The following is a 22,608-nucleotide window of genomic DNA, read 5'->3' as shown; positions in this document are numbered from 1 at the left end:
AGGCTTCTGAATTTCACCCCTGAAAAGACAGAAGCAATCAAAAGAACATTCTAAACTTCAAGGTTTCCATCATGGGTACATTTACTTTGAAAACGGTATAAATTACTGCAGCCAGGCATAAGATACCAGCTCCCATGAACTAGTCCCCAACTAAAAGGTGTGTCTTTTTAAGTTCTTCCTCAAGTATTCAGCTTAAAATGCTCTAAAGTTTTGTTCAAAATTCAGGGCCTTACCTCTAGATCTATTGAATCAGAATCTCCAGAGGAGCTAGGGAATACTACGTTTAACAAATTCCAGATAATTCTTACGATCAGACAAGTTTGGAAAACACTGTTGATGGATATTAAAAGAAGAGTTAAGAAATTTTGGAACAGGCTCTCTCCAGAGTACACCCATGCCTTTCTTCCCTCTTAGGCTTGCATCTTTACTTTTCTCCCTTAAACTCTAAGGGTCCCCATAAGACTTGCAATCAGGGGAGCAATGGGCAGCAGCAGTCTGTCCAGGGGTAACCCCCTTACCTTGTCTCCAAAGCCCCCTTTCTCTGACTTTTCAGTGAGCTAACAGCAGCCCCGCCTTGGCTCACTTCTTTCCTATAACATTTCTAGGGAACCAAAGCAGACCACCATCTAGGCTCTCTCCTGCTGCTTCTTTTACCCCAAGTCCTTCCTCTGTTTCACTATCCTCAGCTTTAATAAACATACTCTCAGAATCTCACACTCACACACACACACAAAAAAAAATGTGGAGATAGCATAAATGCAATAGTTACACCTTCACACTTAGACCCTTGTATTTTCTCATGACTCACTGGAATTACTCTTGTTAAACAATAATGGCAAACTATCTGATTCAAAATCATCTCTGCTTGAGTCTTGTTTCTGCCAGTGATATTCCATTTGGAACCAGAAGAAGGGAGAAAATGAAAGTGTTATCTCATAGTTCAGTTTTCAGTTTCTCATACAAGTCCTCTTGATCAATCATGTGTGTGTGCCCATTCCAGCGGTGATAGGCAAGGAGAGCGGCATTGTGGGCTGCAATGGCACTCATTTCCATGGCACTTGCTGCACACTCTATGCCATTGAGGTAATAGAGTCGATCACGGAGTATGATGGAGGGGCATTTCTCTGGAGGCTTATAGATAGGATATGCATACCATTGCTGCTTCACAGAATCATCATAGGACAAAAAGAGCTTTAATATTTGCTCTTTAGTAAGAATTTCCGGGGAAAAGGTCTTCCAAACAAAAGCTCCATCTGTTGATGGTTGAGGCTTATTATTTTCTCTTACAGAGGACACAATCCCAATGCTGTTAATAAACAAATCTGAATTATCAGTGGTTAAGATTGTACTGAGATCAAATTCACCTAAGGCTCTAGAGCTAAAAGTAGTTGAATTCAACTTCCCCTTAATAAAAGTTGCCACTATATGTTGGTAGTATTGATGAAATTCCTCAATTGGAGGATCAAAGTTGAGAAAAGTTATATTGGACATTTTTCGATTCAATGGAGTGGCCACCAGGACGATGTCATAAAAGTCTGAACGGGTCTCAGATCCAGTTTGGTAGACCACTTCATACATCTTTGTGGGGTTTCCTAGAAGAAATAAGTAAGCATACATTTCTTTAGTGTTTCTAACATACTATATTTTATACCTCCTAAAAATAATTCTATACCTTCTTAATAGTTTATAATCCTAAGGAATTAAAGACTGTATCCTTTAAGCCCTGGCCAGGTAGCTCAGTTGGTTAGAGCATCGTCTCTATACACCAAGGCTGCAGTTTCTATCCCCGGTCAGAACACATACAAGAATCAACTAGTGAATGCATAAATAAGTGGAACAACAAATCGACATTTCTCTCTCTCTAAAAAACAACAACAACAAAAAAAACTTTACCCATTAGATAACTGTCTCAAACTGAGGCCAACTTCCTACTTAGAATAAAAATAATACCTTGTCAATAAGTACAAAATAAGGAATTTTTACTTTTAAGAATGACATTTTTTAAATCCAAGGAGTCATGCAACTGTACTTGAGTACATCTGGGAATATTTCCACATGGCACAACACATACAATTTAAAACTCCATCATTTGGAGCTGAATGAGAAACAGAGGAAGAAAGGTTTTTTTCCTTGAGCAATTATTTTCTACAGGGGAAATCGGGAACAGTAAAATAAAAATTCAAGCTCACCTGTCTGCTTGGTCCCTGTTTTCTCCTCTATGTACATTACTGAGCCAGGTATAAGGTTGCTTTTGGAAGCTTGAAGGAGCCTTGAGCAAACAAGTTTATTGCCACCTTCTACTGCCCAAAGGCCAGAATCAGCACCAGATAGTGAAACTGCCCCTGTCAGCAGTAGGGAAAAAATGTACTTTAATTTTAACTGTGTAAGAAGCCCTCCACCCACTCTCCCTTCCCAGTTAGGTGAGTTCTGCTCCAAATGTCTCCACACATTGCCAAATTTTGCCCTGGAGACAAAATGTCACCCAGCTGAGAACCATTCTAAGGACTCTCTCCCCATAAAAATGCACATCTACATTTACACAACTTTGCCAACAATGTCTGAGGTTTCCCAGAGAAAGGAAGTCTTCTCCAATGCATGGCTTAGGTCAGGAGTCACCATAATATCAGGTATGCCCCTCTGTGAACCAGTTCTGTAACTGTTCCAAGCCTTGGCTTACCTACAAAGCCATTGATGCCTGTGCTTTGGCCGTAATTAAGCCTATGGATGGGAGCAATCATTTCATGGAGGAATTTCTCAGAGAAGCCTGCTTTCTGCAAGGTTTCAAGAAATGTTCGGTTAAGCATTCCAAGGAAGTCGTCCCCTCCTAGAGAATGTAGTAAGTTTTCTACACTACTGAAGGCATAGTCATGAGACTGGTAGCGGTAGATCCTTTTGAAAAAAAGAAAAATGGCCATTAAACACCAAACAAGACAGGGGTAAGGGGATGCTTAAAGACGGGAAATGGCATCGTAAGACTCAAACTGACTTTCAGATGTCTCTCTGATGAGTTCCTACTTAACATGTGAGATGCACCTCAGCCACCGTCTTACCCAGGTATCCCAGAAGCTCTTAGCCCTCCCTCTCCCGCTGCCTCCTCTGGAAGTCCATTGTCCTTTGTATATACTCTTCTGCATTGATTTGGTCACTGGGAACACCTTTACAGAAGTGGGTATGCCTTGTTCTCATTCATCTCTTTAACTTCCAGTAACACTCAGACTTGTCTAAAATTGTAACTTTATCTTTTCACCAGGCTAGATGCTCTCCACCCACTCCCCACCCCAAACAAAAACAACAGGACACACCTAACATCCAACATGTCATCCTCAGTTCACTCAGTTTCAAACTGAAACTTTTTCACTTCTCCTTTCTGCTTCTCCCACCCAAGAAGGAAACCTTATCAATCTTTCCAATGTCTCTCTCTTTACTTCATTCTCATTTTCCTGATTTTAAGTCAGGATTTATTTTCAAACTATTAAAATGAGTAACTGATCTACCTGCTTCTAGTTTCTTTCAATAAATCTCCCACAAGCCCTAAAATACCTTTTTTATTTTGTAATCTACCCACTTATTCAAAAACATCTTGCCTACTACTGCTTACTAAATAAAGTCCTGACTTTTTTTTCCTTAAATCATAGATTTTAGAGCAAAACTCATCAACCCTAATTCCTTTGCTCTAAGTGCAGATAAAGAAACAAAGTAGAAGTACTAAAAGAACTTGTTGAGCCCTGGCCAGTGTGGTCAGTTGGTTGGTCGCCATCCTGTGCACTGAAAGGTTGCTGGTTCCATTTCTGGTCAGGGCACTTGCCCTGAGTTGTGGGCTCAATCCCCAGCAAGAGGCATGCAGGAGGCAGCCAATAGATAATTCAGTCTCACACTAATGTTTCTCTCTCTCCCTCTCCCTCTAAAAATCAATTTAAAAATTTTTTTTAAAATAAGAAAAATCTTATGGCAAGTAGAAGGCTCAAGCACAACTTGCCCCCTCTGCCCTCATCCCCCCACAGACACACACACTCACGCCCTCCACTTGAGCACACCTGACCCATTCACTGGTCTCTAAATATGCTCTGCATATTACTCCCCAACACTGTACTGCCTCTTCCCTTCCACTGGAATACACTTCCCATTCCTAAACACAGAACAGCTACACTTCCTTCAGAGCTTGAATCACACCTCCTCTGCAAAACTTTGCCCAACTTCTCAGTCTACAGTGATGTCTCCAAAAGTCCCATAAAACTTAGCATCCGTGCTGCTCATGCCACTCATTCAGCACCTAGATACTACACTGTATGATATAATTTTTGGAAAATGCCACCTGACATTTCTCTGAACTTTATGGACTTAAAAGAATGTCCACATAAATTAGTTCAAACATAATTCAATACATAATTTTTCAGATAGCAAGTGATACAAAAATGAGAAAGACATGGTTCCTTTGCCTCAAGAAGCTTACAGTTAGGAACAGGTAATAAGTTACATGCATAAAAAGTATATAGAAAAAAGGAAGAAATAAGTGTCAAAGAAAGATCTCTATCAGTGATCAAGGGAAGAGAGTTTTACATCAACCTTCTTCTCCAAAATAAACTAAATTTTTAGAGCAGGCGACAATGTCATATCCATTTTAACATTACCTACTGTCTACCAGTGTAGTGTACAAAGTATTTTGTGGGAAAAAATAATATAAGTGCCAAAACTGAGAAACTAAAGTAACTCCTTCTAACCACTTCATTTGGCTTCTAGGTCCTAGGAAATTGGGAAAAGATGGAACTCAGTTCTTTAGAAAAATAATAGACTGAGTATCTCATAAAATGAAGAGTGGCTAATGTACAGAGTGACCACTGGCTAACAGCATGACAAAAATAACTTACATATGATGTTATAAAAAATTATTCCCCACCTTCTCCCACCTGAGCCCCAACCCCACTCAAGCAAGCCTCCTAAGTAAAGGCCTCCTAGAGGGTGACGTGAGCCTGCATACACCATATAAACACTGAGCATTGTAACTGTTTTACAGTACTACTTGCATTAGAATACATATTTACTAAAAAGTTAGACATGTAACTAGCAGTTTCTGCTAATCAAATTGCTTATACAGCATTTTCTCTTCTCAAGCTACATTTGTATACCTCTTTGCACTTATTTATTCATTCACTTATTCAGTCAACAAATATTTATGGAGCATCAACTTCAGTGTTCTAGATGTCAAAGATGCAGAGCTCAACACAACATAGGGGAAAAAAAACCCTGCCCTGATGGAGCTTGTGTTCTAGTTGGGGAAATGGTAATAAAAAACTAAATAAATGTGAGTAAATTACATAATTTAGAGGATGATAAGTATTAAGGAGGAAAGTAAATAAAATAGGAAGATTAGGCCCCTGGCCAGTGTGGCTTAGTTCATTGGGCATTGTCCTGTGCACTGAAAGGTTGTTGCCGGTTCGATTCCCAGTCAGGTCACATACAATAATCAACCAACGAATACATAAATGAGTGGAACAACAAATCAATGTTTCTCTCTCTCAGTCTCTCTGTCTCTCTCAAATTAATAAAAATTTGCCCAGCCAGCGTGGCTCAGTGGTTGAGCGTCAACCCATGAACCAGCAGATCATGGTTTAATACTCAGTCAGGGCACATGCCCATGCTGCAGGCTTGATCCCCCAGTAGGGGTCATGCAGGAGGTAGCTGATCGATGACTCATCAATGACATTTCTATCTCTCTCTTCCTCTTCCTTCCTCTCTCTGAAATCAATAAAAACATATTTTAAAAAATAAAAATATATATTTTAAAAGAAAAAAAGAATCAACTAGTGAATGCATGAATAGGTGGAGCAACAAATCAGTACTTCTCTCTCTCCCACCCTTCCTCTCTAAAATCAATAAATTTAAAAAAGAAAAAATGATACATACAAGTGGCACTACAAATGATGCCATTTTCCTGAGCATGTAGCAGCATGCCACCTACCTTCTTTAAAAAGTGACTGCCTGTCTCTACACAAATTCTATATATATATATATATATATATATATATATTTTTTTTTTTTTTAAGCGTTAAAGTTAACACTCCACAAGGTCATATTCATACAAATCAAACTGAAAAAATTTCCAGGCATACAAACTGTCATCTCTGTTAATGTGCCATCTTTCATCCTCAAATGTCAAAAATGGATTTATTTTAATGATACAAAAAAATCTAGAAAGTCAAATCCACTGTCCATTTGTGTTGGGTAAGAAACCTGTTGTCTTCATTCATTTCATGAAATCCATGTTAAAAGAACCCTGTCTTGGTTGTATATTATCACAGCACTCTTGTATTAATCCATTTTCCTCTATTTCCCATAGTGGACTGCCACCTTGATTTTTCAGTTGCAGGGTCCATTTGAGACTCTTCAGGCTGACTGGGTGTTAATGCTTCATCAACATCTAGTCCTTTGTACAGGCTCTTTAGAGATTCAGTCTCAGGATTCACATTTTAGCTGTATAAAATACAGACTTTCGCAAAGATTGCCTTTACCCTCAAATATAAAACCCCATGGTCTCAGTCTTCAAAGTGGTTTGTCTCAAATAAAAAAGCTGTATTTTTTCAGAACAAAATTTAATTTTAAGCCTCTAAGTTACCAGTCCGAGCACAGCTGACAGGACCTCAGGTTGCCTGGACGATTCCCACACCACGGCTCCTGCCTGCACCCGGTTGAGCCACAGGGCCTGCTGGCTCACAGCGCCTCTGCCATGGGAGCCAACCCCAGCGTGTGGCCCATCTCCTCTCAGCCGCGGCTGCTTTGCCTCTGCGGGCCTGCGCGCTGCCTGGCACAACTCTCCAGTGGTGAGCCCTGGGACCAACTGCAGCGATACACCCCATCCCCTCATCCACCCTCCCACCTCCCTCAGGTGGCCTGCAGCCCCAGGTTCCTGTGCCTCTACATATTTTATTAGTAATTGGTTTATTGCTTTTCGCTCTACTAGAATGTATATTCTTTGAGGGCAGGGCATGTTCTAGGTTGTACATCCTCTGGACCTAGAACAGTGCCTGGCACATAACAGGCACATATGACATTTAAGTTTTACCTTTTTAATGATTTCATTACGTTGTAACACTAAAATAGTAAACCAGCCCTGGCCAGTAGCTCAGTTGGTTAGAGCATCATCCCCATATGCCAAGGTTGTGGTTTCACAATAAAAAAGCTGTATTTTTTCAGAACAAAATTTAATTTTAAGCCTCTAAGTTACCGGTCCGAGCACAGCTGACAGGACCTCAGGTTGCCTGGACGATTCCCACACCTGGTCAAGGCATACACAAGAAGCAGCCAATGAATGCATAAGTGGAACAACGAATTGATCTGTCCATCTGTTTATCTCTTTCTCTCTCTGCCCCCTTTCCTGTCTCTCTCTAAAACCAATCAATAATTTTTTTTAAAAAAAGTAAACAAGCATAAAAATTAGCAAATGCCAACAGCCTTTAAAAAATAGGTTGCATTTTTTTCAAAATTAAACTGGTTATTTTGTTATTTTTCCTAATTACCAAAACAATGTATTTTCATACACAGAGACAATTTTGAAAATACAGAAAAACATAAAAAACATAAAGAAAAAGAGGTACCTGTACTGTCACTCCCCAGTGACACAGAACTGATACCCTACCTCTGGATGCTGCTGGCTCACTAAAACATCATGTCGCAATTAAAGCTCATTTTTCTGATCCTTTCTACAAGCTCTTGCACACATGACCCCATTCATCTGATACATAACACCAGCACAGCGCAAGGATTAAGAGTGAGGACTAGAGTCAGCCTGCCGGGGTAGGAATTCTGGATCTGCCACTAATAGGTGGATATACTTGCACACTTGAAACTTCTCCATGCCTCCACCTTTCACATCTGTAAAAAGAAGCTAATAAATAGTACCTACCTAGAGAGCTGTTATGAGAATTCAAGAAGTTAATATTTGTAGAGCATTTAAGAGTGTCTAGCAACACTAAGCAAGCATTTGTGAAATACATTTTCAAAAGCAAAAATAAACTACCCTTTCAATTTTCAAGTGAATAAATGGTCTGCATATTTTATTTAAAACATTTTGCCTAACAAATAGGCCTTGCAGTTAGGTAGAGAACTGTTCCAAGAAACCATAGTTCTTAATGATCATTAGGTTAAATGGGAAGGGAAAAAAATTACCTCATAAACTTGTCCAATATATCCTCTAACCACATGTGCATTCGAAGGGGCTGAAATCCATACTGCCAAATTAGTTTAATTATGTTCATTATAAACCAGCTGCTCTCCTCAAATACCAGAGTCTCTCCATTAGAGACCCCTATTAGGCCACCAGAACTCTGAAGAGTAGACAGACCTGCAAAAACAGAGAAAGGGTAGCCAAGTCAGTAGTTTCTATGTTGATCAAATGAAAGGTAATCTGAAGCTATTGCGGGACACTCTCTGAAGTGAATTCTGGGCTTCCCCCAGTTCTCAGGAGATATATCAAAGGAGCTCTATCTTTAGAATAGTGATACAATACACTATACACTCACTACACTGTTCAAAAGCAAATTCTCTAAAAGATGGGTCATGCAGATATATCAAAATTAGACTGGCTATTTTTAGTCCGAAGAGACTAAAAAGTCAAAAGAAAAAGCCAGACTACCAACTGAATTCAACTTAAAAACAGAAATGTCAGATATGAATCTTTGCAGCATAAATTGCTGCTGGCATATACTTGCCCTAGTGGGAAAAAAAGAGGTTCAGGAAGCACCCAAAGGAGGTATCCTAGTCCTCTGCAAATACTCTTTTCCAGTATTTCAAATACTGGAAGGAGGCCAATATTACCCAATATTCCTTGAGAGAAGGGCCTGCAGAGGCCTGCCTGATCTCCCTCATAACCAGTCCAGCTCCTCTGCTGGTAGGGAAGTAGTCAACCAGACATCCCAGCTTCTAAGCACATGTCTGTACCCACAGCTGTGAGTGACTTTAAGCCTGACACTTTAAGCATCTGGGCCTCATTTTCCCAGCTATAAAATGAGCACACTAGGTTTCTGCTAACTTGATTCTTTGATTCAACAGAAACCCACAGGTTGAAGAAGGACAACAGCAACCATCCCCACCCCCTCAACCTCTTGGTTGTAATTCCAGATAACTTAAGATGCTGATACTGGTGTCCCATTACAGGAGAGTGCCTCCTAACTAAGGCAGTGCCAACTGCTAGAAGGAAAGTGAGGAAACTAGTTTCACTGCCTTGTCTGTAAAAGACAATTAACAAGGTGGAAAAGTTTCAGTTCCCTATGTGATAAACATATTCATGGATGGTCACACAGAAAGCTCCATAGCTCTAAGACCAAATTACATACCCAGGTCCTTGACAAAACGCTTCATGTGCAGATTTAAAGGATGGATGACAGAACCTCCAGCTTCATATTCCTGCCCCTGTATAGTAATGGTGGCCAGTCGGCCCCCCACCTTTCCTCTTTCAAACAGGTCAATCTTCACATCTTTCCCAAATTTCTGGCGAAGATAATAGGCTGCTGAAGTGCCACCAATTCCAGCTCCAATTATCGCTATGGGGTGAAAAAAGGAAGTTTCTTTCCCTCTGACCAGTTCTGTGGGTTTTGTTTGAAAGGCCATTAAGCAATAACAGATGTTACTGAAGGCTATTTATTACCAACAATTTAGGGAAGCGCGGAGAGGGGAAGGCCAGTGACAGTTGCAGTGAAGGCAGAACTCTGAATCTGGACAGAAGCACTGCCCCCAGACAAAAGCGGCAGTCAATTAACTTACAAATTGACATTCGATTTTTTTATTTTTATTTTTTTTTGCCAGATGCCCAAACATTCTCACAGTTTTTTCGGGAGGCACCAATGGGCATGCACAACCTTCTTCGTGCCCAACTCGTGGGAACAGAGGAGGTGGGTCTTTCCAGCACGCATTTTAAACAAAGTGGCCGCCATTTTTGCCTAGATTTGCTGTTTCATTAAGGCAGGTAAATTATCCCAAAGAACAGTTTTAAAGGGAATAAGAAACAAAGCAAAACAAACAGCAAAAAACAAAAAACAAAAAAAACCAAACGACTGAAGCTAGAGAGCGCGCGGATTATCTCAGCTTTGCAAGCAGGGGCCTCGGGGCGCGGGCGGGCGCAGAGGCGGGTCGCGCCCCCGCAAGGGGAGCGGACGGGGTCAGCTTGTTTTCGCCGCCCGCAGTGCTGAGCCCTCGCGTGCCTGTCATCTGCAGCACGTAAGAGACCCGTGGCTCCAAGACAAACCAGAAGACTGTCCTCCCGAAGGAGCCGCAAGGGCAGGCGGCGGGAGGGCGCTCGGGCTCCCCCTCCCAGCGGCTTCCGAGCCAGCGGCTGCGGGACGCTCGGGAGCCGCTTGCCCGCCCGCCTGGGTCCCCCTTCAACGGTCCGTTCCTCAAGTGGGCACATTTCACACCGGGGAAGGCACGGGCTCTCGGGCGCCGAAAGCGACACAGCCGCGAACAGGGAAGATCGCAGCCTGCGCCAGGGCTCGGCCCCCGCGGCCTGGCGGGCGTCGCGGACGCCGGGCCTGGGGCGCTCGGCGGCGGCCGCCCGGCGCAGGGCGCACTCCCGCGCCTCCTGCCGCGCCGCCCCGGTGTCGCCTACCGATCTTATCTGGCGGGGCCTGCAGTTCGGTGCTCCCGGGACACACCCAGCTGCACAGCAGCAGCCACAGCCCCAGAAGCGAAGAGAGGAGCTCCCCGGCAGCGCGACTCATGTCTCCCAACACGCAGCACTCGGGAGCCCCGGCGCGCCCGACTGAGCTGCAGCCCGCGGCTGCACGTCCGCGCGCCCCGCGTGCTCCGCCGCCCCGCCCGCTCCGCCGCCCCGCCCCTCGGAGCCCTGCGCGGGTCCGCCCCTTGCCGGCTTCTGTCCCTGACGCCCCAATTCCACCTATGCCTCCAGGAGCTCCGAAAAGCCTACCCTTCTTCAGGGAGACGCCAAAGGTACCCGAGGAAGCTCACCCAGCAATCCTTCCTCCCCATCTGTTTGGATGAAACACCTTATTTCTTCACTAGGGTCCTCTTCTGTGCCATTGATCGCTCCCTCTCAAACAATGCACACAGCGAATCCCTGTCCAAAACAGACCAGGGGAGCTCCGAATACTTACTGAGCGATCACTATGTTCCCGGGGCTTGTTGGGTAAGAGATGAATGGGCAATGATGTTACCTGAAAGGAAAAATGAGGGCGACCTGGGATAGGCTGGTACAAGGTGAAGGGACTGAAAAAGTAGTGTAACCATACATCCCAAGGACATTACGCAGGCGTTCAAAAAATGTAGGACCTGTAACTATTGTCCTAGTTTGTTCAGTGAGAAAAAGGGTGGCTGAGTGATAGGTATTATGCGATCCCGTTTCTGTAACTAAAATACCCCAGCCACCCAAAAAGAAAATAAAAATCAGTATATGAAGATGAACAGTCTAGGTAGAAGGAAAATAAGTTTAATAAAATAAAGGTTGAAGCTTTTTCACAATGGGTTTGCCACCAGAACACTAGGGTCGTGAAAACCACCACTAAATCAAAGCCAAAATGGGAAAAGACTCATAACAACATCGTCATGATTGAACAGGTGGATTCTGACAAGTCTACCACTACTGGCCATCTGATTTACAACTGTGGTGGGATGGACAAAAGAACCATGGAAAATTTTGAGAATGAGGCTGCTGAGATGGGGAAGGGCTCCTTCAAGTACGCCTGGGTCTTAGATAAACTGAAAGTTGACCGTGAGCATAGTATCCCCATTGATATCTCCCTGTGGAAATTTGAGACCAGCAAGTATTCTGTGACCATCACTGATGCCCTAGGACACAGAGACTTTATCAAAAAATGGTTACGCGCACATCTCGGTCTGACTGTGCAGTCCTGATTGTTGCTGCTGGTGTTGATATATTTGAAGCAGGTATCACCAAGAATGGGCAGACCCATGAGCATGCCCTTCTGGCTTAAACAGTGGGTGCAAAACAACTGATTGTTGGTGGTAACAAAATGCCCTATAGCCTGCAAAAATATGAGGAAATTGTTAAATTACATTAACAAATTTGGCTACAACCCTGATACAGTAGCATTTGTGCCAATTTCTGGTTGGAATGGCGACAACATGCTGGAGCCAAGTGCTAATGTGCCCTGATTCAAGGGATGGAAAGTCACCCGTAAAGATGGCAATGCCAGTGGGACCACAATGCTTGCAGCTGTGGAGTGCATCCTGCCACCAGCTCACCCAAGTGACAAGCCCCTGACTCTGCCCCGCCAGGATGTCTACAAAATTGGTGGTATTGGTACTGTCCCCATGGGCCGACTGGAGGACTGGTGTCCTCAAACCCAGCATAGTGATCACCTCTGCTCCAGCCAACGTTACAACTGAAGTAAAGTCTGTTGAAATGTACCATGAAGCTTTGAGTGAAGCTCTTCCTGGGGATAACGTGGGCTTCAATGTCAAGAACATGTCAGTCAAAGAACTTCGTCATGGCAATATGGATGACTCATAACTTGTCAAAATCTACCTGTTAAGCATGACGATGTTATGAGTCTTTTCCTTTCCCACTGATCAGCAAAAATGACTCACCAATGGAAGCAGCAGGCTGCACAGCTCAGGTGATTATCCTGAACTATCCAGGCCAAATTAGTGCTGGATATGCGCCTGTGCTGGACTATCACACAGTTTATATCGCTTGCAAATTTGCTGAGCTGAAGAAGATCCATGGTGATTCTGGGAAAAAGCTGGATGATGGCCCAAAGGTTTTGAAATCGGGTGATGCTACCAACATCAATATGGTTCCTGGCAAACCCATGTGCGCTGAGAGCTTCTCTGACTCTCCTCCTCTAGGCCGTTTTGCTGTTGGTGACATGAGACAGACAGTTGCTGTTGGTGTCATCAAAGCACTGAACAAGAAGGCAGCTGGAGCTGGCAAAGTCACCAAGCCTGCCCAGAAAGCTCAGAAGTCTAAATGAATATTATCCCCAATATCTGCCACCCCAGTTTTAGTGGTGGAAGAGTGATCTCAGAACTGTTTGTCTTAATTGGCCATTTAAGTTTAATAGTAAAAGACTGGTTAATGACTACAATGCATTGTAAACCCTTCACAAGGAAAGGAGAATGTTTTGTGGGCCATTGGGGGGGGGGGGTGTTTGTGTGTGTGTGGCAGTTTTTAATTTATTAGTTTTTAAAATCAGTACTTTTTAAAAATATATCTTTATTGACTTCAGAAAGAGGAAAGGAGAGGGAGAGAAGAGAGACAGACAGAAAAATCAATGATGGGGGAGTCATTGGGGATCAAGCCCGCAGACCGGGCATGTGCCCCAACCGGGAATCGAACCTCAATCTCCTGGATCCTAGGTCAACGCTCAAACGCTGAGCCATGCCCAGCCAGGCTAAAATCATTACTTTTCAGTGGAAACAACTTCACCAAAAATCTGTCGCAGAATTCTTATTTTTATTTTATTTTTTTTAGGGAGGGAGAGGGAGAGAGAGAGAAAAACATAATGTGAGAGCAAAACATCAATCAACTGCCTCTTGCACACCCCCTACCAGAGATAGAGCCTGCAACCTGGGCATGTACCCTGACCAGGAATCAAACCGGAAAGCTTTCTGTGCACAGAGGACCCCCAACCAACTGAGCCACACAGGCCAGGACTGTCACAAAATTTTGAGACCCATTAAAACAATGAGAAACTTGTGTGTTCTTCCTCTCTCTCTCTTTCTCTCTCTATTTGATTTGAGAGAGAGAGAGAGAGAGAGAGAGAAGGGGAGAGAGAAAAACACTGATTCATTGTTCCACTTATTTTTGCATTCATTGGTTGATCAAACCCACAGCCTTGAACCTGTGTGTTCTTTTGGTCAACACTGTAACTTTCTATTATGCTACTTAGGAGAAAGGAAGTAGAAAATTGAGTGCAAAAAGCATTCATTCATTGGACAAATAGTTGAGTTCCTTCTAAGTGGCAGGAAATGTTCTAGGTGAATGAGAAAAATCAGTGCCCATAACCTATTTCTGGTGTTATATCTGCTGGTACTTTATAATTGGATAATCCTATTAACGGTTTTTTTTTCTGGATGGGAACTTTGTTTTTTTTTTTCACTTTCTTGTAAGGGGAGGAATCTGTTTACACAGTAAAAGCTGTGGGAGGGAGTCTGTTGGTGCAACACTAAATAGGTTAGGACAAATAAGCAAAGAATAACTTCGTTTATGTGTAAACTAGTTTGTAAAGGCCAAATTCTGTTATATTAAAGTCCACATGTTACATATAAAATTTTGTAGTTACATCAATATTGAGTAAATTTGTTGGTGTGTCAATTTTAGTTTTCCAGTTTTACTGGAATGTGAATTCACATTTACAAATACTGAGGTAGTTTAAAGAATCGAAAATGAGGCTTAAATAGTATTGAGCATTGTCTTGCTACAGTTAATTGTATCCAGATTCTAGGAAAAATAAATAATACTGAAAAGAAAGAAAGGTTGAACTTGGAGAAAGAAAGTAGAAAATTCAGTGCCAAAAGCATTCATTCATTGGACAAATATTTATTGAGTTCCTTCTAAATGGCAGGAAATGTTCTAGGTGAATGAGAAAAATCAGTGAACAAAACAGATTTTTAAAAATATTTATTTTAAGGAAGCTGACATTCTAGTGAAGGGAGACAGATGATAATTAGAATAAATAAGTAAATTATATAATATATAGAGTGGGGTATGAGGGGTAGGAATGGGTTGCAATTTTAAATACGATGATCAGGGTAGGCCTCATTGAGTAGGATGGCATTTGAGCAAAGCTTGGAGGAAGTGAGGGGAGGGGACCAGGCAGATATCTGGGGAAAGAGCTTTCCAGGCAAGAAGAATGTCTGGTGTGTTTAAGGAACATCAAGGAGGCCAACGGAGCAGAGTAAGAAAGGGGGAGTGGAAGTGTTAATGGAACAAGATGTAAGTTGTACAAGAAATAAACACTTCTACTCACGAACATGAAAATATGAAGATTAAGTCCTCTTTTGCACTTTATCTAGAAATTAGAAAGAACTAAACTATGTGTGCCTTTTGCTTTCCCATTTTCAAATTACATTATGCCCACAACAGCTAAGTATATTAAGCCTACTAGGCCCTCAATAAATTTCTGTTGGCTGATTAGAACTGATGATGTAAATCACCTTAACACAAGTGTCATATTTGGAAAATTTCATTTCTGCTACTGAAACCTTGGGAAAGAGTTTACTGAGAGGACACAGTAAAGAGACGGTGTAAAAAAGACTTGCAAAGTGGGAGAAGTGGGAGGTGGATCGAAGGCTGTCTTATTCTGCACTCTTGCTCTTTAAAATAATACTGCTACTGAAACTCAAAAAGGTTTTTAAAAAATCATGGGGGGGAAATATTACCTCATATATGAATGGTAACAATATTGTAATGTAACAAACACTTATTCAAGGGTGGTGTTCAAAAAAGCAGTCTCTAGGAAGCAAAACGCTGAGATTCCCTCCGCCAAACTCTAACCCGGTTCCTCTGAGCCCTCTTCATGACTAGGCCTCAACTTTGGCCTGTAAAAGTCTGGAACAAAGCACTGATGTCGTTTCTAACACCTCGGAGCCACTTCCTTGGGATAACCCTAGTTCCCCTTACAGTGCCCGAAAGAACACTCAAGTTTCCCAAAATAATTTACTGTTTGCTCCACCCAACACATGAAGATAGAGCCCTGTGTCCCAGTCTCCGTGGGATGGTAGGAGCCTAACTGATAAGCACCCATCCTCCCACTTCTCAATTTTTGTGATCTTTCACTTCCCAGACTTGACTGAGCCCCCACTCACCCCCTCCCTATTTCTTCATTCTCCCGTTAAAGGGCCAGTAACCTCTGTACAAATCAAAGTTCAGTTTACGCTTTTCCCCATTGTAATAGTATATTGTGATTAAAATTTAAACTTTAGTGTCTGGATTATCTTTGACAACACTCAAATCTATAATTCTGTCTCTGCTCCATGTCTTTTTTCTTCTTTGCAATTGCCTTGAAGAAATTCATTTTTATACCATCTTACTTCCTCCGATCTCATTTCTTTCTTATTCTAAATAGTCTAAATGATATTAATTCTGTCTTAAACAAGACAGGAAACTCAGAGGTGAGAGTTTATAAGAATATATAAACATATTTGACTACATAAAACAAACATTTTCAGATGGCTAAAGAGAATTTTAAAAGTTTTTAAAAATAATGCCTGAGATAAATGTTTGCCACTAATGTGACAGACAAGGTTGTGGTGTATATCACGAACATACAAAGAGCTCTACAAATTGATAAAAAGAGGTAAACAACTCAGTATAAATAGGGACTAAGTATACAAATACACAATTAATAAAAAAGAAAGCAAGTGCCAATGGTCAAAAAATACACATGAATAGATGCTCAACTACAGTAGTTTAGACAAATGAAAATTAAAACAAGAAGATACTATTTTTCATCTATCATATTGGCAAAAATTAATAAGACTAATAACATCTTACTGCAGAAGAAAATGGGGTAGAGTGGATAGAAATCGCAGGAAACAACTTTCAAATGTTGTTGATGGGGGTGTGAATGACTAAAGCCTTCTAAAAACAATTACCTATTAAGATATACAGATATACTATTTAATTCAGAAATCTAATGTTTGGGAAACTATTCTACAGAAATAAAAGGATCAGTTATAAAAATATACATACCAGGATGCTTATTGCAACATTGTTTGTAGTGGGGGGGGAGGAGTAGCCTGAATGTCCATCAATACTATTTATGGTCAATAATACAATTTACCATTGAATAAACTGTGGCACATTCATTCTATGGACTATTTTGCAATTATTTTAAAAATGAATTAGACCTGTGTTAGTTGAACTGGAAACAACTATAATGTAAGTTTAAGTTAGAAAAAAAACCTTGCAAAGTAATATCCATAGCATAATCACATTCTTTTAAATAACAAAAACCCCCAAGTACTTACATACATGTGCACCTGTATATATATAAAATAAGATGTGGAAGCTTATAGACTAATCTGTTAACATTAATTACCTCAAGAGAGGGAGAATGAGGGAATCATTAATCTTTTCCTTATTTACCTATATTGTTTCACTTGTCACACTTGTCACATGTATTACTTTTGCAACTTTAATCAAGTTTTCAACAAAACTTTATTAAAAATGTAATAGATAATAAATAAAATAATAAAGGTCTAAAAAAGCTTTTAAAGCTTAAAAAATACTTCTGTTATATCCATACAATGGAATTTTATTTTAGTAAAAAAAGGAATAAAGTATTGATGCATGCTACGACATGGATGAACCAAAAAAGCATAATGCTAAATTAAAGAAACTTGTAACAAATGACCACATACATTACTGCATGATTCCCTTTACTTGAAATGTCTAAAATAGGCAAACCTATAGAGTCAGAAGACTAGCGGGGTGGGGAATAGGGAGTGACTGCTAATTGATAAGGGGTTCCTTTTTGAAGTGATGAAAATGTTCTAAAATTGATTATAATGATGGTTGCCAATCTTTGTGAATACTCTAAAACCACTAAACTGTACTTTAAATGGATGAACTGTAAGATATGTGAGTTATATAAAAAAGCTCTTAGAAAATACTATCCACCATTAACAATTGTCTTATTCATCCTCAAACAACTAATATTTTATATCTTTAAATAAAATCCAAAAAATGTGCCACAAATTCTAAAGACAATTCCGAAAGTGGAAATTCAAAAGTATCTAGCCTTGCCTGGCCGGGCACGGCTCAGCAGTTGAGCATGGATCTAGGAGATCTCAGTTCGATTCCCGATCAGGGCACATGCCCGGGTTGTAAGCTTGATCCCCAGCGTGGGGGTGCAGGAGGCAGCAGATCAATGATTCTCTCTCATCATTGATGTTTCCTATCTCCCTCCCTCTCCCTTCCTCTCTCTGAAATCAATAAAGATATATTTTTTTTTAGAAAAAGTATCATAGTCTAAAGGAACTACTTCAAAGAGTACATCATATTTTTGGATGCACACATTCGCCTACGTTTAAAAAATATTCCACGTAACTTATGAAATTCAGCACAAAATTCATAATGAGTACACAACCATATTTCAGAGCCCTTATTTTTCTGCCTCCTCTCAAAGAGGACTGAAATTTATGGATCTTCTGACTCATTTGGTTTTAGGGTTCTTGCCACTGAATTGCATTAAATAGTCATTTTAAAAATATTTTCCAATGTACATTGAGTATACCACAAAAAGGCAAATAAAAAGAAAAATTCAGAAAAGATCTGGAAATATTTTCCTGGCTCTCAAACCTCTGGTTAACACAACCAAGACAAAGTCTTCTTAGTGAAATTCTTACTTTTTAAAAAATAGGTATAAATTATAGCTTTTTTATTTTTATTTTTTAATCAAAATTATTAGAGTGGCATTGTAAGAATAAAATTATATGTTTCCAGAGTACAATTCTATGATACATCATCTGTATATTGCATTGTGTGCTCACCACCCCAAGTCAAATCTTCCCTCACCATATATTTGACCCCCTTTACCCTTCACCTCCCCACCCCCTTCCCTTTGGTAACCACCACCATACTGTTGTCTATGAGTTTATGTTTGTTTGGAAACGCTTACTTTTTTAAATAAAAACATTTTAATTCAGACTTTTCTGTACAGAAAAATAGGAAATCCATTCAATTGTACTTGGATGAGAGAAGAAAAATTATTTGTTTTATCAACGAAAACTGGCAGATTATAAACCCTCAAACTTTTATTTTTAAGTCACTAAACAAATCCTCCTCCCCTGGGACCGAACGTTTGCTTGTATTTAGTCCTAGAACATTTCAGCGAGGAGGTTTACCAACAGCGCCGCTGGTGTAGTGGTATCATGCAAGATTCCCATTCTTGCGACCCGGGTTCGATTCCCGGGCGGCGCAGTCCCTTTTGCTCCCGCCACGAGACAATGTGAAGCGTTTAATAAATCTTTCTTCCTCTGGAAACATTTACAAATTTTAATTTCTATGAAAATTTCTATGTCATAATTCACTGGCAACATTCTAACCTGGAGAGAAAAGGCAAAAAGTCATTTCCTGAAAATAGTTAATCCTTACGCCTGCGCAGTCGGAAACATTCCTAATGTCGGATGGAGAGGCGGCTGCGCAACAAGTGAACCTATGGTTTGAGGTGCCGCTTGGCGGCCGGAAGGTTGAAAGTGCAAGATTATTCTGCGCCTGCGCAGTCCCGGTAACTTCGCTGGCTGCTCCTGGGCTCCCGGCTCGCCGCCATCTTGTATTGGGGCTTCATTGTTCGCGCTGGGCCGGGCGGTTTAGTGTAATTGCCGCCGGAGAAGGAGGCGGAGTAACCCCCGGTCAGCGGAGAAATCCCGCTATTCTGCAGCTAGAGCCACTCAGACATTTTGGGAGGTAGTAAAGGGTAGGGAGCTGGACCCAGAGGCGCCGCCGGGACAGCAGCAGCCATGGAGGACGAGATGCCCAAGACTCTGTGAGTCTGAGGCAGCGCTGAGGGGGGCGGGATGGTGGTCGTCCCACAGGGAGGCCTCGGCCCCTCGCCGCTCCCCAGCCTATTGTCCTCAGTGGACTCCGCGATCTCACGATTTCCTCTCCTTAGAGCACACCTGGATGCTTAGCGACCGAGACCCTGGCTGTGAGAGGATGAGGTGGAGGGAGTGGGGCTCAACCCTCGGAATTAATCCCTTCACTTTACACCACAGCGTGGCCTTTGGCCTCGCCACCTGCCCTCTACAGTCTGGTCTCAGGCCTAGAGAAGAGACTTTCATTCAAACCTCATTTTAGAACTCGGTGAACCTTCTTTTTGTCCCATGCTTTCCTTTTTGTTTCCCGCCCCCGCTTCTTCATTAACCTCTTTTGATCTTTACAGTCGACTCCCTTTAATTTTACTTTGATTTTCTCCTGAAACTCTTCGGGTTTTTCCTCATAAATTCTCTTGAGGCTGCTTGTACTCATTTTCAGTGAGGTAAACTTTATTCTCGCAGTTGCCATCTGGGAAAAAAAAAAAAAAAAGCCAAATATTTTTCTTTAACCTCTCTTTGGCTTCCCTTCTATAGCACTTCCTCCCCCGACCCCCCGACCAAAAAGCCTAAAACCGGACACCCTAAGGATTTTGAAACTGCTTTTGAAAAATGGAAATCTTACCCGGAGGTATATATCAACTGAGGGGAAGTAGACATGATGCTTTTTTATCATCGCTTGCTACTATTATGATTGACATGTTGCTGAAGGAGCAGGCAGCTTTTATGAAACAGTTGATAAATGCCTTAACATATTTAGTAACCTCTGAGAATTTTTACAGTTGATGTTAAATGATCTCAGCTTGGGGTATTTTCTTTGTTGTGCAGTTTCCTTTACAACATCCTCCTTTGTTTTTTCAAAGTATCGTCTGATGAGTTGATTCTGTCATTGTTGCTTTTCTGGAAAAGAAAAAGCCTGAGTTTTTACATACCTTTTGGGTTATATTCTTAAAGTACTGGCAATTTTAGAATTCTGTGCCTTAAATGTAGAACTTTAGGTTTCTTTTTGCAACTCTCTAGACATTACAGTTGTTATGAAGTACAATGTAATCAATTCTTTTTCTCACCACCAAAAGTTTCTGTTTTGTAATCTACATGATAAATGTAGTCACACTATTTTCTTAATAGATTAAACTTTTTGCTAGTTTATCTGACAATGTTAGTTACTTTAAGTATCTTTTTATAGGATGCAGCAATTAGTGCGTGACCTTTGTTTTTTGAAAGATTATATCTGTAGGTGAATACTCTCTAGGAAACAGCCCCCTAGAGCTTATGGAAACCGTTTTTTTCCTCTTGCTGCTTTGCCAGAAGTATGATAGCCAGAAGTATAGTGAGTTAAACACTACTCATCTCTTATAATGTCTTCACATTTAAGATTTTTAAGTTATTTCAAAATTTTTAATTTCAGAAACTGCCTGAAATATCTGGGATCTTAACCTTTTTATCATGATGGTTTGGGAATATCAAATAATGATAACTTCAGCTTTCTCCGGCCAGTCTACAAAAGCAGTTAAATAGCTTGGGGACAGGAGACCAGCCACTGCAGGAGAAATAATGAAGTTTTGTTCAACAAATACTTAAGAGTGCATATGATTTGCCAGGTTCTGTGTGAAGTGCTTTCCCTGCTTGTTTAATTCTCATCAGAACTATGTGGTAAATGGGTTCATTTTGCAGCTGAGGAAAAGCTAAGCTTAGAGTTGAAGTCACCCAAGGTCATACTTTTTTGTTTATATTTCTGCAACTCTTCTGTCCTCAGCTCTTAGCTCTTAACACTTAGGACTTACTTTGCAATGTGTACCTCATTAGAACACCCCATCCAAGAATCTTTTTCCCAAAGTAGTCCAAACTCTAACATAGATGTCCTACTATCTCCTTTGCTTCTACAGCCTTCAACCAAAGCTACCATTCTACCATTGAGCCCAGTCTTGATTAAATATGAGTAGGTGCTAATCCCTAAATTTTCCCAACAGTGTTTTTACTTTTAATATAAAATGTTTGTTCTAATGACCCTGGAAGTCAGGGGCTTTTAATATGTCCTTAGCACAGTATCTAGTTTGTGGTAAATGGTCAATAAATTTGATTTAAAAACTGGTACAGTTCCAAGCAGTGAATCCAGATATTACTCATTCTTGGGCGTAAGATATAGTCTGAATCTTGGTGTCACCTGTGGTACCTAAATGGCTCAGAAAATATGCCTTGATTTGCAACAAATGAGTGTTCAGCATCACCTTTTTAAGTTAGAGATTGCCAGTATTCAGTTTCTTGTCAGCAGTACTTTGGAAATATATTGTGAGAAGTGGATTGATTCTGGAGACATTTTGAAACTAGAGCAACAGCAATTACCAGTGGGTTGGATGTGGGATGTGAGAATGAAGTCAACAATAAGTAGATTTATTTACAAATGTGTAATTTTGGTCATTTAAAATGATAGTTTATTGCAAAATACAAATATGAATGAGAACAGTCTTGAGAGCATGAGTCTCTAGGATATCTTCAGGCATAGTATTAGGTAAATTTGTTCAGGCTGGTTTGTATATATAGTCATCTCCAAGTAGAGGTGGTGCTAGCTAATAACATAAGAGGGTTTCAGGTATCTTGCAACAGGCTATCCTTTGTGAAGAGTAGACAGTTGTTTAATAGTCAAGTTAAGATGCTGGGTGTATAGTGTGTGTGTGTATGCAAAAGTAGGTTTACATTTCATATGGAAATAATACAATAATTAATAAATATTAGCGTATTCAAACTGTATGCCTACTTTTGCTATATATAAGTGATTAACTTACTGGTAAAAAGAAAAGACCAGTGTAATGGGGTATTTTTATTAGCACAAGGAAGAAAAAGAGATTTTGTACTTTGATTTCTTTAATATGAAAATGTTATATAACTCACTTGTAGTTTATTGTAATGGTATCTAAGGCTGAGAGAAGTAGTTTCTGTAATTTCCTCCAAAGAGCATTTCTCTAAACAGCTGTGTGTAGACTTAATTGATAGAGACTCCTGGAGCTTACATCAAATGAACAAATGTGAAGGCAATACAGACCATAGTGATTTATTTATTTATTTATTTTTAGCGAGAGGGGGAGAGAGAAACATGTTTTGTTCCAC

General features: G+C 40.7%; 2 protein-coding genes, 1 non-coding gene and 1 pseudogene across 9 annotated transcripts in view; 3 read left to right on the top strand and 1 right to left on the bottom strand.

The window, feature by feature from the left end:
- Window positions 1-765: 765 nt before the first annotated feature.
- Window positions 766-10,755, bottom strand: PCYOX1 (prenylcysteine oxidase 1). The gene is made up of 6 exons (XM_087823616.1): window positions 10,595-10,755; window positions 9,327-9,533; window positions 8,161-8,335; window positions 2,678-2,889; window positions 2,190-2,342; window positions 766-1,592 (listed from the first exon to the last, which is right to left on the bottom strand). Exons 1-6 carry the CDS (start codon window positions 10,704-10,706, stop codon window positions 934-936), a joined length of 1,518 nt encoding a protein of 505 aa, XP_087679742.1. The 5' UTR covers window positions 10,707-10,755; the 3' UTR covers window positions 766-933.
- A 129-nt stretch (window positions 10,756-10,884) lies between these two features.
- LOC107529211 (elongation factor 1-alpha 1 pseudogene) lies at window positions 10,885-12,938 on the top strand (annotated as a pseudogene).
- A 5,883-nt stretch (window positions 12,939-18,821) lies between these two features.
- Window positions 18,822-18,892, top strand: TRNAG-CCC (transfer RNA glycine (anticodon CCC)). Its single transcript has one exon. It is a non-coding gene; the product is annotated as a tRNA-Gly (tRNA).
- Window positions 18,893-19,236: 344 nt separating this feature from the next.
- The window catches only part of TIA1 (TIA1 cytotoxic granule associated RNA binding protein), a 29,282-nt gene continuing 25,910 nt past the window's right edge, over window positions 19,237-22,608 (top strand). For 2 of the 7 annotated variants that reach the window (XM_087823623.1, XM_087823624.1), the window contains exon 1: window positions 19,237-19,457. In XM_087823623.1, the coding sequence (XP_087679749.1) occupies window positions 19,432-19,457 (26 nt within the window). In that variant the 5' untranslated portion in view covers window positions 19,237-19,431. Of the gene's footprint in view, window positions 19,458-20,029; window positions 20,135-22,608 lie in introns of those variants that run through there. The other 5 variants (XM_087823618.1, XM_087823617.1, XM_016202620.2 and 2 more) reach the window with 3 other exon arrangements.

This window comes from Miniopterus natalensis, chromosome 13, assembly GCF_054644295.1.
Source record: "Miniopterus natalensis isolate mMinNat1 chromosome 13, mMinNat1.hap1, whole genome shotgun sequence".
NCBI lineage: Eukaryota > Metazoa > Chordata > Mammalia > Chiroptera > Miniopteridae > Miniopterus > Miniopterus natalensis.
Note: the sequence above shows the minus strand (reverse complement) of the source record. Positions and strands in the feature narration are given on the sequence as shown.